The following is a 14,028-nucleotide window of genomic DNA, read 5'->3' as shown; positions in this document are numbered from 1 at the left end:
GCAGTCAAGCACAACACAGTTTTCACTCGCATGTGGCAATGTTACAACCCGCTCTGCAAGCAATAAAATCACTGCTTGCCTTCTCTTTTTCTCTGTTGCATTTCTTCCCCCGCAGCTGGAAGATGATATTATAGCCACACCTGATTATATTGAAAGTATAAAAAGCTTTGCTGCTCAACAGTCCCAAGATTGGATGGTTCTCGAGTTCTCCCAGCTTGGATTTATTGGTAAGTATTAAGACCTCAGCAGGATCAACTGGATTTGGAGCTGTGTAGATCAAAAAGGTCTGTCTTGGTTTGGAAGACAGGTGTCTGCTAAGGAAGGCAGAAGCCTCCCTTGGAATGGCAGATGTGACCCCCTTTCCCTCTGAGTTATAATTTTGAAATCAAGGGGCTTTTAGGCAAAGATGTGGGAAATAGGAATAACAGTTCTTTACTATTATAATCTATATATAAACAAACAACAATAACTATGGCAGTAACAGCAATCACAAACCCAGTCCCAGCCATCTCGGCTGTCTGGCCCTTTCCCCTTGGGTGAAGTTCCGCTAGCAGCCGGCAGGGGCGCTGGCAGCTCCCGGTGAGCAGGGCAGGTGTGATGGTTCCCCCGTGGCTGCAGGGGGCGCTCTGGAGCGAGCTCGGGGAGCACGCGGCTGCTCTGGTGCCCTGGGATCCTGGGAAGGGATGGAACAAAGGCTTCACAAACCGCTGGGGAGCTGATCCCGGTGTCCGGCCGGACCCTTGGGAACAGCAGGCTGGAATGGCAGGGACGAGCACAAATCCCAGGTGGCAGACGAGGTGTATCCAAACGGGGAACCCCCGGAGCTCTGGGCAAGCAGGGCGAGCAAGGCTACAATGCAGCGAAGGCTCGAAGCAGCAGCGGGGCAGGGGGACCACAGCCCGGCTCCCGGCGGGGCAGGGAAGGTGGCCTTGGGATCCTGGGGTTTCTCCGGCAGAAGGAAAAGCTGCCAAAGCAGCCTCCCTCTCTGTCCGAACGCTGAGACAGACTGCCCGCACACCCAGGCGAAACAAAAAGAGCAGCCAGCTCTTTTGTTTTTCTTAAGTACCCAGCCATTTGTTCCCCTAGCAACATGTATGGGGGAAAATTCCTTTAACAGAAAAAAACCAAAAAACCAGGAGAGCTCCTAAAACCCCAACAAGGTCTCATTCAGAATTACATCTCAAAGCATGGAAGGACTTGCATATCAAAACTTCCTCGGTTCTTCAGGGAACATCCCACTGAAAGTACTTTACTTTTTGTTCTCTTTAAAACTGTCTTTTTAATACAGATTCTCTTCAGCATAGAATCTAGAGTTGGGTTCCCATAATGAGGAAATTGTTCCACCTCAGGGAACTATGTGCCCCTGTAATGTGTAGTTGTCTTTTCAAGAATGGAATTTGAACAATCTATAAAAAAAAAAAAATAATTGCTTCCTTTTCATTGTGGAGGAGACTATGCATCCCATATCATGGGGCTGGATGATCAGCAACTCTTCAAAGACAGATTCTATGTGAAATTTTTCATTAAATATCATAATTACATTTATGTGTGCAAGGCTGGTATGATACTTAAACGTTTATTTAAATAAATTACATTTAAACATAAAATTGATGATTTTTGCATTGCAATAAAAATATAACTTCTTGTCTTACTTTCAGGAAAATTGTTTAAATCAGAAGACTTGCCACTCATAGTGGAATTTTTTCTCATGTTCTATAAGGATAAGCCCATAGACTGGCTTATAGACCACCTGCTCTGGGTTAAAGTGTGCAATCCAGAAAAGGATTCAGTAAGTATAACTGTGAATTTATGAACATAAGTAATATTCAAACACTCTCAGTGACAAAATTTATTTTCAAAAAGTGGAATATAAATCTCTCAAACTGGACTTACTTTGGACTGACCAGAGTTTCTGCTCCTTCTTGGGTTTTAGGGTTCAGGAGTTTTAACTAGCATAGCCAGTTCCTGCTCCAGGATTTGCATGTGTTACTTTTGTGTTGATAAAGGAGCAAGAAGAGACAGGAGTTGTGCAGAGCAGGAGATTAAGGGGAGCAGAACAAGCAAGCTTCAAGTTTTACCCTGTAGCATAAGTGACTTCTGGGGATAGCAGAAGGTCCCTGGTTTTAGACTTAGTAATGCACTGCAGTGTCTCTATACCCACTTCATACAGATAGGAGCAAGCTTTTAAATCCTGCTGTGTGGGTTAGGCCAGCTCACAGGAGTTAGAGTGAGCCTCAAGGAACTAATGTACATTTTTGCCTGCCTGTGAAAACAGATTAAAAACGAGATGCTATTATGTTGGCATCACCCGTTCCAGATCTAACATGTGCCAACTTCCATCTGATAGATGAATATTTTACTTTTATTTTTTAAATGGCTGTTCCAGCTTCTAAGACCTGATTCCTACCTAAAATGAAGCTGTGTTCCTGAAAGTCAGGCAGGCAGCTCATTGAAGTCTGCTCTGACCAAGCCAAAGCGGAGTGGTGTCCACAAGTTTCAACTGAGTTTCACTTCTGCATTTGCAATTTCAGTTGCTGTGGGTAGTGAAAACCTACTTGGACAAGTCAGTCTCACATGGCCCTTGGGTGGGAATGACCAGTGACATGACCTGCTGGGACTATTCATGAGAATGCAGAAAATGGAGAATGGAAGAAGGCTGGGGATCCCAGCTGCTCTACCTTCTCTGTTTGACAGGTTAAACCAGTGAACTTTCCGATAGGGACCAGAGAAGGCAAGCTGACAACTCCTCACACTTTCTCCTTTCTAACCAGCTAAGAGTGTCACAAAGTGATCACACACTGTGCTTCACAGGAGGGCCAGCAGGGCACTTGTTTGTGGTCTCTGTGTGCCATCCTGTGGTTATGGATGTTTGGCATGCGTTTATGTAGAATCATAGAATTGTTTGGTTTGGAAAGGTCTTAAAGATCATCTTGTTCCTATCCCCTGCCATGGGCAGGGACACCTTCCACTAGACCAGGTTATTCAGAGCCCCATCCAACCTGGCCTTGAACATCTCCAGGGGTGGGGCATCCAGAGCTTCTCTGGGCAACCTGTTTTTATGCCTCACCATCCTCACAGGAAAGAACTTCCTCCTAATAGCTAATCTAAACCTACTCTCTTTTAGCTGGAATCCATTGCTTCCTGTCCTGTTAATCCAGGCTCTTGTAAAAAGCCTCTCTCTGTCTTCCTTGCAGGATCCCTTCAGGTACTGGAAGGCTGTGATTCCCAAAGCCTTCTCTTCTCCAGTCTGAACAATCTCAATTCTCTCAGCCTTTCCTCACAGGAGAGGTACTCCAGCCCTCTGATCACCTTGGTGGCCTCCTCTGGATTCAGCGAGACAGGTCCATGACCTTCCTGTGCTGGACCCCCAGAGCTGGATGCAGCACTGCAGGTGGGGTCTCACCAGAGAGGAGCAGAGGGGCAGAATCCCCTCCCTCCCCTGCTGCCCACAGGGCTTTTGGATGAGGACATGTTTGGCTTTCTGGCCTGAGTGCTCACGGCTGGGTCATGTCCAGCCTCTCCTCCGCCAGCACCCCCAAGTCCTTTTGGGTAGGACTGCTCTCCATGTGCTCATCTTCCAGCCTGGATTGATACTGGAGGTTGCTCTGACCCAGGTGCAGCACCTTGCACTTGGACTTGTTAAACCTTATGAGATTCCCAAGGGCCCATTTCTCAACCTTGTCCAAGTTTTCAGCCTGGACTGACTATTAACATACCAAGGTTCAGCTACATCTGCTCACTAAGATGTTGCAGAAGACAGTTTGTGATGATCAGAGCCATCAGATCTCTGCATGGTTCAGAAACTTTGTGATGTTTACCTCCTGTGAACCATCATCCACTTCTGGGGTCCCCAGTACAAAAAAAAGTCAAGGACTTGTTAGAACAAGTGCAGAGGCCACAGAAATGATCAGAGGGCTGGAGACAGGCTGAAAGAGTGGAGAAGGCTCCAGGGGAGACTGTATAGCACCTTCCAGTACCTAAAGGGGGCTTATGGGAAAGAGGGAGAAAGTCTTTTTATGTGTTGTGACAATACAAGGGGCTACAGTCCTAAACTGAAAGAGGGTATGTTTAGATGGGGTATAAGGAGAACATTCTTTATGGTTAGGGTGGTGAGTCACCGGCACAGGTTGCCCAGGAAAGGTGTAGATGCTGCATCCAGTGTTCCTGACCAGGCTGGATGGGGCTCTGAGCAACCTGGTATAGTGGAAGGAGTCCCTGTCCACGGCAGGGGGGTCAGAACGAGATGATCCTTACAGGTGTCTTTGAACCCAACCATTTCGTGTTTCTGTGATCATATGCAGTGGCCTGTGTCTATCACCGTGCAGTGGGAACTACAGGCTGCAAGGGTGGAAGCCTTGGACTCAACAAGCAGCCTTATCTCAGCTTCTGCAGAAATGACCACGCCAGCCCCATGCCACCGATTATTCTCAGCTGCTGCCAGCACTACTATTGGTAGCACTGCCATAGCATAAAACAAGAGATTCTAGAGCCTGTAATTATTACAGGGATGAATTGCAAACCCTGTCAGTAGAAAGATCACAAATTTATTTTCTCAAAATGATTTCTTCTTTACTGAAGTATAGTGTGCCTTTCAGAGAAACAGCTGCCAGTAAATCCATTTGCACACAATATATTGTGGTTTTACATTGTTTTGCTGAACATCTGCTGTGACAAAAATAAAAATACTTAGGTTTTTTTATAGCTTTCCAGGGCATTTTGAACTTTTAATTAGTACTCCTGTGGAAACCATAAATCCCTCATGAGTTTTGGTGGTTTTAAGCCAGCTGAGTGAAGACTTAATCAGCTTTAGAAGGCATTAATATAGTTAATGTAACATTTTTCTTTTATAGAACTGAAAGCACTTGATGGAAGAGGTAAGCACATTATCCTCTCAAATTTTAAGGTATGAGATCTGGGATACAGAAAAGTTAAATGTTCTTCCAAACTCATATAATAATTCTGTGGCAGCACCAAGAGTACAACCCAGGGAGTCTCATTTTAGTTCTTTGCTTTGTTCCTTGCCATTATGCTTCATTGCTGCATTAATTACTGTGGCATGTTTGTGTCATTGTATCAAACTACGATGCACTATAGAGACAAAGAAAATAATTATATTTAAAGAAGTGTTTGCTATCATTCAAAGATCAAGAAACTCCAAAATTATATTAGTTATTTAATTCCTTGGTATATATTATGTCCCAGGTGTAGTAAACTAGAAAATTGTGGTTGAAATACAGTATTTAAGGGCTTTATCTAATTATGTGATAAAAGATCCATAACTTATAGTACATTAAAAGCCTTGCAAACACAACAGAAAGAGGCAGAATTATGATGATTGAAATGTAACCAGAATCTATCTTAAGATGGTCAGTTTTGGTCAAAATAGTTTAATTAGAATGATATGGAAAGGCTAAGAGTTGAAATAAAGTTTGCCAGAAACAGCTAAGAAATCAATCAGTTTCAGATTTGAGTCCATTTTTGTCACTCTGAGATGAGATTCATTGCATACTGTGCAGAAATCCCTGAATTACTGGTGGTTGAGCCTTCAAATCTATGTAACAGCATGAGTGGAATTACGAGTTTTGGTCTAGAAAGTGTATGTGACATAAGGTGACTGTTAATTTAAGGATTACTCATTTAAATATGGATAAAAAATCTGGACCGATACCCTCAACTACATAATGAAATTGCCTTATGGAACATAGTTTGTCTCTCCTTGATTTAAATAATCCTTCACTCCCTTTTACTTTCTTTCCAGACACACTGTGAAAAGGAGAAGTCAAAGTTACGTATCCGTGCTAAACCATCTCTCTTTCAGCATATGGGAGTTTATTCATCATTGGCTGGGAAGATACAGAATTTGAAAGTAAGAATAAGAAATTAATGCTGTATTAAATTATATGCTTGTGTTCTGACTTTTCTCAAAGGAGTTTCAAGGACCACATCTTTGGCATTAGATGGCACTTCCATATCCAAGTATGTTGTTTTACAGATTTGGTAGAGAATATTGATCTGGCATCTAAGCTGCAGGTGGGGCACACTGCTCCTGCACAAACACCTTTGAATCTCTCATCTGAACAGGAGCATTTCATGGCATATAGGAACCCTCCTCACAATACAAGGTTTCAGATGCTCTGCTCCATGATGGTTTGTTTTGGCTGAGCAGGTCGCATTCCCAATATGAGGGACAATTAGGAAAGAAGGTATATTGGTAGGACAAAGTTGTGCCCAATGTGATGGCCACAGATTTTTAGGGAGAGTTTGGAGGGCAAACCACATATCTGATAAGGACAAGAGCAATGATGAACCAGACTTCAGGAATCTCCTGATGGTGCCATCTAGACTAGTGACAAGATTTCTCAATTGGATCAGTCTAGAGATTCACGTAGCCTTTAGCAGAGCCCAGGAATCACACGTTCTGGCAGAAGGCATCCTAGACAACTATGAAATAGCCTCCTGTGAGGATTTTTATTTTTACATCTTGGCAGTTAAGAAACAATCAGTACAGCTCTGTCTACAAATTGTAAAATTGAGTCCCAGTGCTTACACTGGAATTAATATTCTATATCTATTAAAAATAGATTGTATATTTTTTGACACTGAGGTGATTATTTTGTGCAATAGCTTCCTATAGTAATTATAGATATCAATGCACTTTTTTTCCATTGTATGAGTGAAATTATATTTCTTTTTATCAACAGGATAAAGATTTTAGAAAAAATCTGCTACTTAAAGCACATAATAATCCACCTGCAAAACTGGATACAAGCCTAAGAATATACCACCAATATACCTTGGAAAAAGTTTATAAAGGACAAGACTGTTTTTGGGCTTCAGCTCCAGTGGCAGGTGACTACATCAGGTTCACATTTTTAAATCCACTAGAAGTTGAAAAGTAAGTATTACATGATATGGAACATGGAAGCCTACATATATCCACTTTGGAAATGCTTGAGTCTGTTCGAAATTATCAGTGCTCAACTGTTTTCATAAACCTTTTTACTGACAAAAAATCCATTATTTGCTATTTATCTTATCTTCCTTTTGAACTCCCCTCCTGAAATACATTTCTTCCTTGGTAATCAGAGAGCTTCTTAATTTTTTTCCTTTCATTTCTTCAGGTAAATATTTTACACTCTCTGATGATAATTCTCAAAGGAATTTGTTTTTAACTCATTAATTTCATGAATGGAGTCAGTGAAAGCTTTATTTGTGTAGTTGCCAACAGGAAGGCTGTTTGCGTGATGTCAAGTCTCTATCTCCACCTAGTGAGCTGCAGTGAATGACAGTTGTTACAATAAACACTGGTTTTCTGTATTAATCAACTAGTTTATGCTTTATGAAACTTGGGTAGCCTGCAGTTTTGCATGTTCCTGTTACTGGGAAGCTGCTATGGATGAAGCTAACTTACATATGGTATTGTCTAATGGCTGGTCCCAGCCGTGTCACATTACTAGTCTGTGAAAGTGTATGGTTAATCCTATAATATTTGGTGGGTTTTGAATATTTGATATCAGAGGAGAGAGTTTGATGCTTGAAATTCTCTTAGTTCTTTTTGGCTCTAAACCCCTAAGAACTATTAATGCCAGAAATTTAAAATCAAACAGGGATTTTTATTCTTAAATGGTTTTGATTGGATTCTTGTTTCGCCAATGCTCTTGCTTATTGGCTATAAAGGAAATTGTTTAGAAGCACCTGAGTTGACCAGTATTGATAAAAAAGGGGAATTCTCCTGGCATGTAGTATATGGCTTAGTAGAAACAGAAATTTTTGCTGCCATTCACCTTCCAGAAGCCACTTCAGTCTGACAATTATAGGAACAGATCAGAGGGCAGATCTTCCTTAGCTATTTAAACATGGGAAGGTAATTTATTTGGAACTTGAGCACTAAAAAAGGGGAACTTGCATTTGTGGTTCCAGAGAAAGATGATTTAAATATTTGTTCTGTTTAAAATAAAAAGACTCTATTATGCTTTGGTTTATAGTTTCAAGGCCTATTTCTGTTCTCTATAGTCCAAAAATATATAAAGAAAATGTATCTGAAACTTTCCTTCAAAACTGGAAAGAATTACTTCCCTAGAACTCTTCTAAAGTATAAAATACCTGCAATAATACACCTTTATCATCAGGTACTTGTTCAGAAGTGGAAACGTGGAGCACCCCGGTGATAAACTGTTTAACACTACTGTGGAAGTGTTGCCAGCTGATGTAAGTCTTTCATTTCCAAGCGTATTTCATTTTCAGAATGATATTCAGCATAAAATGTCATACCCTAGAAAATACTTCTTGAAATTTTATTGCTTTATTTTTCACAGGAAATGCTAATAAAAGAATTGGTTGATAATGGAAGTAAATTTAACTACCCAGCAACCAAAGACGGATATCTAAAAATAGGTAAATTGTTTATTGTGACTTCAAAACCAGAAATTTTGTTCCTACATATAAAGTGTTTCTGCCCTTAAGGATTTCATTAACTCTGTGATAAATTCAACATTCCAAGGTGAACTAGTAAGGAAAAGAAACCCTTTGCATTACTGCGTAGTGTATGGTGTTTGCCAATGACTCTCCTATTTTGGTTTAAATATGACCAGTGGCAAAAGCCAAGACATCTAATTAGAAGGAAAACTAATTACAGTCCCTGTAAAGGGTTTTCCTGGCAAGATTTTGGTAGCTGGGGTGGAGGGGTGGGGGTGGTGGGGGAACTACAGGTGTGAGAAGCTGCCAGAAGCTTCCCCTTATGTCCAGTGGAGCCAGTGGCAGCCAGCTCCAGGATGGACCTACATCTGCCCAAGACTGAATCCATCAGCAACGGGAGTAGTGCCTTGCAGGATAAAATATTTTAAAAAGGGGGCATAAAACCTCTGTGTAACAGCAATTGCAGCTGGAGAGAGGAGGGAGAATACATGAGAGAAAAAATTCTGCAGACACCAAGGTCAGTGAAGAAGGAAGGGGAAGATGCCATGCTCCTTCCTCCCCTGAAGAGGAAGGAGCAACAGAGACAATATATGATGAACTGACCACGACCATGACCCCATTCCTTGCCCCCCTGCACCCCTGGGGGTAAGGAGGTAGAGAAAATCAAGAGTAAAGTTTAGCCCAAGAAGAAGGAAGGGTTGGGGAAAGGTGTTCTTACATTTGGTTTTATTTCTCATTACCCTACTCTTACAAATAAATAATTTTTTTTTTTCCCAAGTCAAGTCTGGCTTGCTCATGACAGTAATTTGTGACTGATTGATCTCTCCTTGTCCTTTCTTCAACCCACAAGTCTTTTCCAAAAGACTTTTTTTTCCTTAATATATTCCTGGATCTAATTTATAGTTCGTAATTTAAGCTTTTCACAAGTTTGCTTGGAAGTGTATTTCATTCTAATAAATGTTCGTATGGGTCTTGTGGGTTTTTTTTATTTAGGGGCTTTTGAAAATGGCATTGCAGAAGGCAGCATTAATCGGTCAATAGGAAGAATACAGGCTATTCGTTTATCAGTCAGTTCTGATTCTCCAGTCTGGGCAATACTGAGTGAGGTAAGCATGTCAATAAAAGCATTTTTATTATTCATTATGAAATGAGTTTTGGTTTTTCCAATCATATAGTATTGTTAATCATTAATTTTATTTACTTTTGAATGGAATTTTGTGTGGAAAAACTCACACAAGTGAAGAATTATATTAATTATTTTCAGGAGATAAGTTAAATTTTCTTCATTGGAAGTGCTGGAAATGCTCAAATGGGATGATTCTCCAGTTTTGCAGTGCTGTAACTGTAGTTGCTAGGACTTGGATTTTGACAAACAAAGCTTTTTTTCAGTCACCATCTTGGATATTAATTACATTATGTCAACATTTTCAGATGAACCTGTGATTTTTTAATTCTTCCAAGTTTTTCCCAAATGTTTGAATGTCTATAAGTCCGTAAATAGAAAATACTTAGCAGAAGTCACTAAGGAGAATTACTACAGCCTTAAACCCTAGCCATAGCTGGAAGATGGGAAAAAACTAATGTCTTAGGCAAAGCTCCTGCAAGATTTTAGAAAATAACAGATTTTGGTTTTTTCCAGGTACTTATCAAGACATCTGAAAACTGAAAGAAATACATTTTTGATCTGTTACTTGTTATGTATTGTTTGAAAACAAGGCTGACTGCAACAGAAAAAAAAAGGACTGGGTCAAAGGATCAATTCCAAATTCATTTAATTATTAATACTCTGTATTAGGAAAGAGTAGAGATAACTCTTAGGTCTTTATATGAAAAGGTATATGAAAAGAATGTTAGTAGTTTCTATAAAATGTTCGTGAGTAATATGTCATATAAAAATCTCACCTTAGCTTGGCAACATTAAATAGATATTATTATAAACAATTGATAAGGCATTACAGCCTGCCTCAGGGACTAAAGCATAAAGGTATAAAAAGCTTCACCAGAAATAAAAATACAGACATTTTTGAAAAATATTAAGGATGTGACATTCAACTCCGTTAAAAACTCTGGTCGATTTTGTAGGGAAATCAGAACTGAAGGAAAAGTTGTCAACATTCATTGCAAGTATTTAAAGTACTTCATAGGAACAACTTAATGTAATGAAAATTGATCTCAAACTTAATATAAGTGTGTTTCAGCCTTAATGTAGCATAAGTTATGTTAAATATTTTTTTAAATGAGAAGTGCCTACAAATTACCATTTGAATAACTTGAAACTTAAACAGGTATTGTTTGGAAGATTGTAAAACTTCTCAGTGAATTGTGCATTGAATTAATAACAGGAAATAAGGGCATTATGTGTAACTATATTTTTGTAGAAAGAAAATCTATTTAAATAAAATTTTGGATCCTATGATTAGATAATGTGTAGATAATTAGTGTGTACTGATATTTCAATCCTTGTCATAAGTCAAAATTCAACATAAATTTGAAAATAAAAAGTAAACCACACTAGTGTCATTTGAAAAGTTTTTGGGAAATGACAATCCACCCTGGACATCTACCTGTTAATGTGCAGAATTCTGGTATCACTTCCTTAGCACTTGAAGCATGACTGCACCCTCATTCCCCTGCACAGGCATTGCATCCTGACAGCAGGAAATAAGCTGCAATGTGTGGATTTGTGTTGAATGGGTTACATTAACATAGAGTTGTATTCTTAATGCCACATTTAGAATGAGATGGAATTGATTTTTTTACATTAAAACACTTCAGAAGAGTGTTTTTTTTAAAAAACAACCTCTCTTGGGGTCCCTCCCCCTGCCATGTAGCCCTGGGAGAGGGGCCCTGGGGGGGAGACACGGGGTTTCCCTGCCCCTGGTCAGTCTCGTTCCCCATTGGTTGGTTTGTGTTTCCCTGCGCGGGCAAAGGACCCTCGGTCCCGTGACTGTGACAGTTCCTCGGCAGAGCCCCGGCCATGTGGCTGGAGAAATAAACATCTCTGAAACATCTATCAAGAATCCGTCCATATATATTTCTTTTCCACGGGACTCCTGGTTTGATATAGGCGTGTTACAGTATCCCCGCTGTAACAAATGGTGGAGAATTGTGAGCAGAACGATCCCCGATCCCTAAGCGACTGATTTGTGTGAGTAAACCCTGGAAACTTTGGATTCCTCTTCTTGGTTTTGTTTTGCTATTCCATATCTAAACTATGGAGGAACCGTGGGAAGACTCTTGGCTCTCGGAGCAGCATATGGACATTTATCTTAAAATGATTCTTGAACAACGATTTGTAAATTTTTGCTTGATTCAAGCTCAGAAAGAACTGAAACACTTCCTGGCATGGTTGTTTAAGAACTTTTTCTATGTTTCTTGGGATTTAATTCTTACCAAGGGCTTTTGGAAGACCGTTTGGACACTGTTAATATTTGAGTCAAAATATATGCCGATGGAAGAATATTTTCGTGAATATTATTTAATTACCGAGACTGTTGAGCAATGTCAGCTGTGTCCTAGCAAAGGGAAGCCTGGCTCAGGGACTGTGTGACCCAGGCCACGTGCACCGAGTGCTCTGTGAGCAGCAGTGAGGCAGTTCCCGCGCGCGGGCGGAGCCACGCGAGCCGCAGTGTCGGTGGCGGAGCAAGGCGCAGCGGGAGTGGCGGGACCTGGCGGTGCCCGCCCAGCCCCGAGCAGCACGTGCTGGAGCGAGCCCCGTGAACGCCCGACCGAGAGGGGCGGCGCACGGGCAGCAGCTGGCAGTGGTGGAGCGGAGCTGCGCCCAGCCGGAACGTGCGCTGGAGCAGGGCACGGGGGGGTCATCGCTCATGGGCATGGCCGAGATGCAGTGCCTGAAGCTGCAACCAGAGGAGGTGACACACAGAGAACTGAGCAGCGCAGCCCGGCCCGGCCCACGCGGCCCCAAACGCAACCCTGGGAAGAGCACGCAGGCACCAGCAGCCCCGACAATTCCAACACGGGAGCGACCGAAAGAGAGAGCAAAGACGCAGCGAGACAGAAAACAGCAGCCACTCGAAAAAGGAAAAGACCATAGTAGCTAAGATCTTAGGGATAGTAAAATGGTATAATGTTAAGCAAAATTATGGTTTTATAACAGGGTGTAACGACCAGCAAGACATATTCGTGCATAGAATTGCAATTAAAAAGAATAACCCTGAAAAATGCATCCCAAGCCTGGGAGATGGAGAGGTGGTGGAATTCAAAATTATACAAGGTAGAAAAGGGTTACAAGCATCACAGGCCACTGGGCCTGATGGTGTTTCTGTAAAAGGCAGTATATATGCAAAAAATCGTAGTCATGTTAGACAGTATCCCCATTGTAAACTCCCCCTACAGTCTCCCTTTCCTAATCCCACCTTTCCCCTTTACCCTATGTCCTATTACCCCCAGTGTATTCCCAATCCGCCTTTTCATCCATGGTTTCCCTCACAAAGCCATGCCTTTGCCAATTGTTTCCCCAAAAATCCCTTTCCAATGCCGAGTGGGGGATGAAAAGGGGGAGGGAAGAAATTAAACCCTCTCCTGCCTCAGTTTCCCCACAAAGCATGCTCAGAGAGTCCTGTCTCCCTTCTGTCAGCCCTAAAATGTTCCACAGAATCTGTTTGGACATTTGAAGACTCAGGAGGGTGGCTTGTTTTGTTTTGAAACTGTTCTTGTTATGTTTATCCAGTTGTCTTCATTCTCCTTTTATTAAAATATAACGGGTGAGATGTTGGGGTCCCTCCCCCTGCCATGGAGCCCTGGGAGAGGGGCCCTGGGGGGGGAGACACGGGGTTTCCCTGCCCCTGGTCAGTCTCGTTCCCCATTGGTTGGTTTGTGGTTTCCTGCGCGGGCAAAGGACCCTTGGGTCCCGTGACTGTAGCAGTTCCTCGGCAGAGCCCCGGCCATGCGGCTGGAGAAATAAACATCTCTCTGAAACATCTATCAAGAATCCGTCCATATATATTTCTTTTCCACGGGACTCCTGGTTTGATATAGGCGTGTTACAGTATCCCCACTGTAACAAACCTCTAGTAATATTTTGATAATATTGCTTAGAGGATTTTAGTTTTATTTATTTTACTGTATTTATTTAGATTTTTACATACAGGATTGTTTATGTACTCTGGTGCTATATATGTGTGCATGTAGATATAAATACGTACATATATTGGACCAAATATTGCAGCCTTCATTAGGTTAGGAGTTTAATGCCAGTTAAGAATTAGTGCAGTAATCCAGCATGCTTTAGAGGTACACTGTGGGACACCTTTATCCCTCAGCATTTACAGTGAAAACATAAAACCTTATTTTGCCATTGCTTTCACTGCAGCTGATTCACTGTTGGGAGTAGTGTCTGCATTCAGGGTGCCTTGCACTCACTTGTTACAGGGCAGTGTCACTAAGGAGGGAATTCCAGAGTAATTATTTAATACAGTGAAAACATAGAACATACTAAAGTAATAGATTTTGCTACCAAAACATCTTATTTTCACAGTGAAATGAGATTTCACTCTAGTTGAAGCGTACTTTGAAGAAGCTCATCAGAATACCTGAAATTGTATTAGGAAATGACTGGACTTAAAAATATATATTTTTAAATGTCATTTTTCA

General features: G+C 41.4%; 1 protein-coding gene across 2 annotated transcripts in view; it reads left to right on the top strand.

Annotated features, from left to right (window-relative positions):
• The window catches only part of MGAT4D (MGAT4 family member D), a 36,308-nt gene extending 25,199 nt beyond the window's left edge, over positions 1-11,109 (top strand). Inside the window, exons 8-15 of one of the 2 annotated variants that reach the window (XM_069012714.1) lie at positions 116-227; positions 1,659-1,789; positions 5,759-5,866; positions 6,702-6,895; positions 8,130-8,208; positions 8,316-8,394; positions 9,409-9,521; positions 10,055-11,109. In XM_069012714.1, the coding sequence (XP_068868815.1) occupies positions 116-227; positions 1,659-1,789; positions 5,759-5,866; positions 6,702-6,895; positions 8,130-8,208; positions 8,316-8,394; positions 9,409-9,521; positions 10,055-10,081 (843 nt within the window). In that variant the 3' untranslated portion in view covers positions 10,082-11,109. The remainder of the gene's footprint in view (positions 1-115; positions 228-1,658; positions 1,790-5,758; positions 5,867-6,701; positions 6,896-8,129; positions 8,209-8,315; positions 8,395-9,408; positions 9,522-10,054) is intronic. The other variant, XM_069012715.1, reaches the window with a different exon arrangement.
• The last annotated feature ends 2,919 nt before the right edge of the window (positions 11,110-14,028 follow it).

This window comes from Aphelocoma coerulescens, chromosome 4, assembly GCF_041296385.1.
Source record: "Aphelocoma coerulescens isolate FSJ_1873_10779 chromosome 4, UR_Acoe_1.0, whole genome shotgun sequence".
Taxonomy (NCBI): Eukaryota; Metazoa; Chordata; class Aves; order Passeriformes; family Corvidae; genus Aphelocoma; species Aphelocoma coerulescens.
The sequence above is the reverse complement of the archived record's forward strand: the minus strand, read 5'-3'. Positions and strand labels throughout refer to the sequence as shown.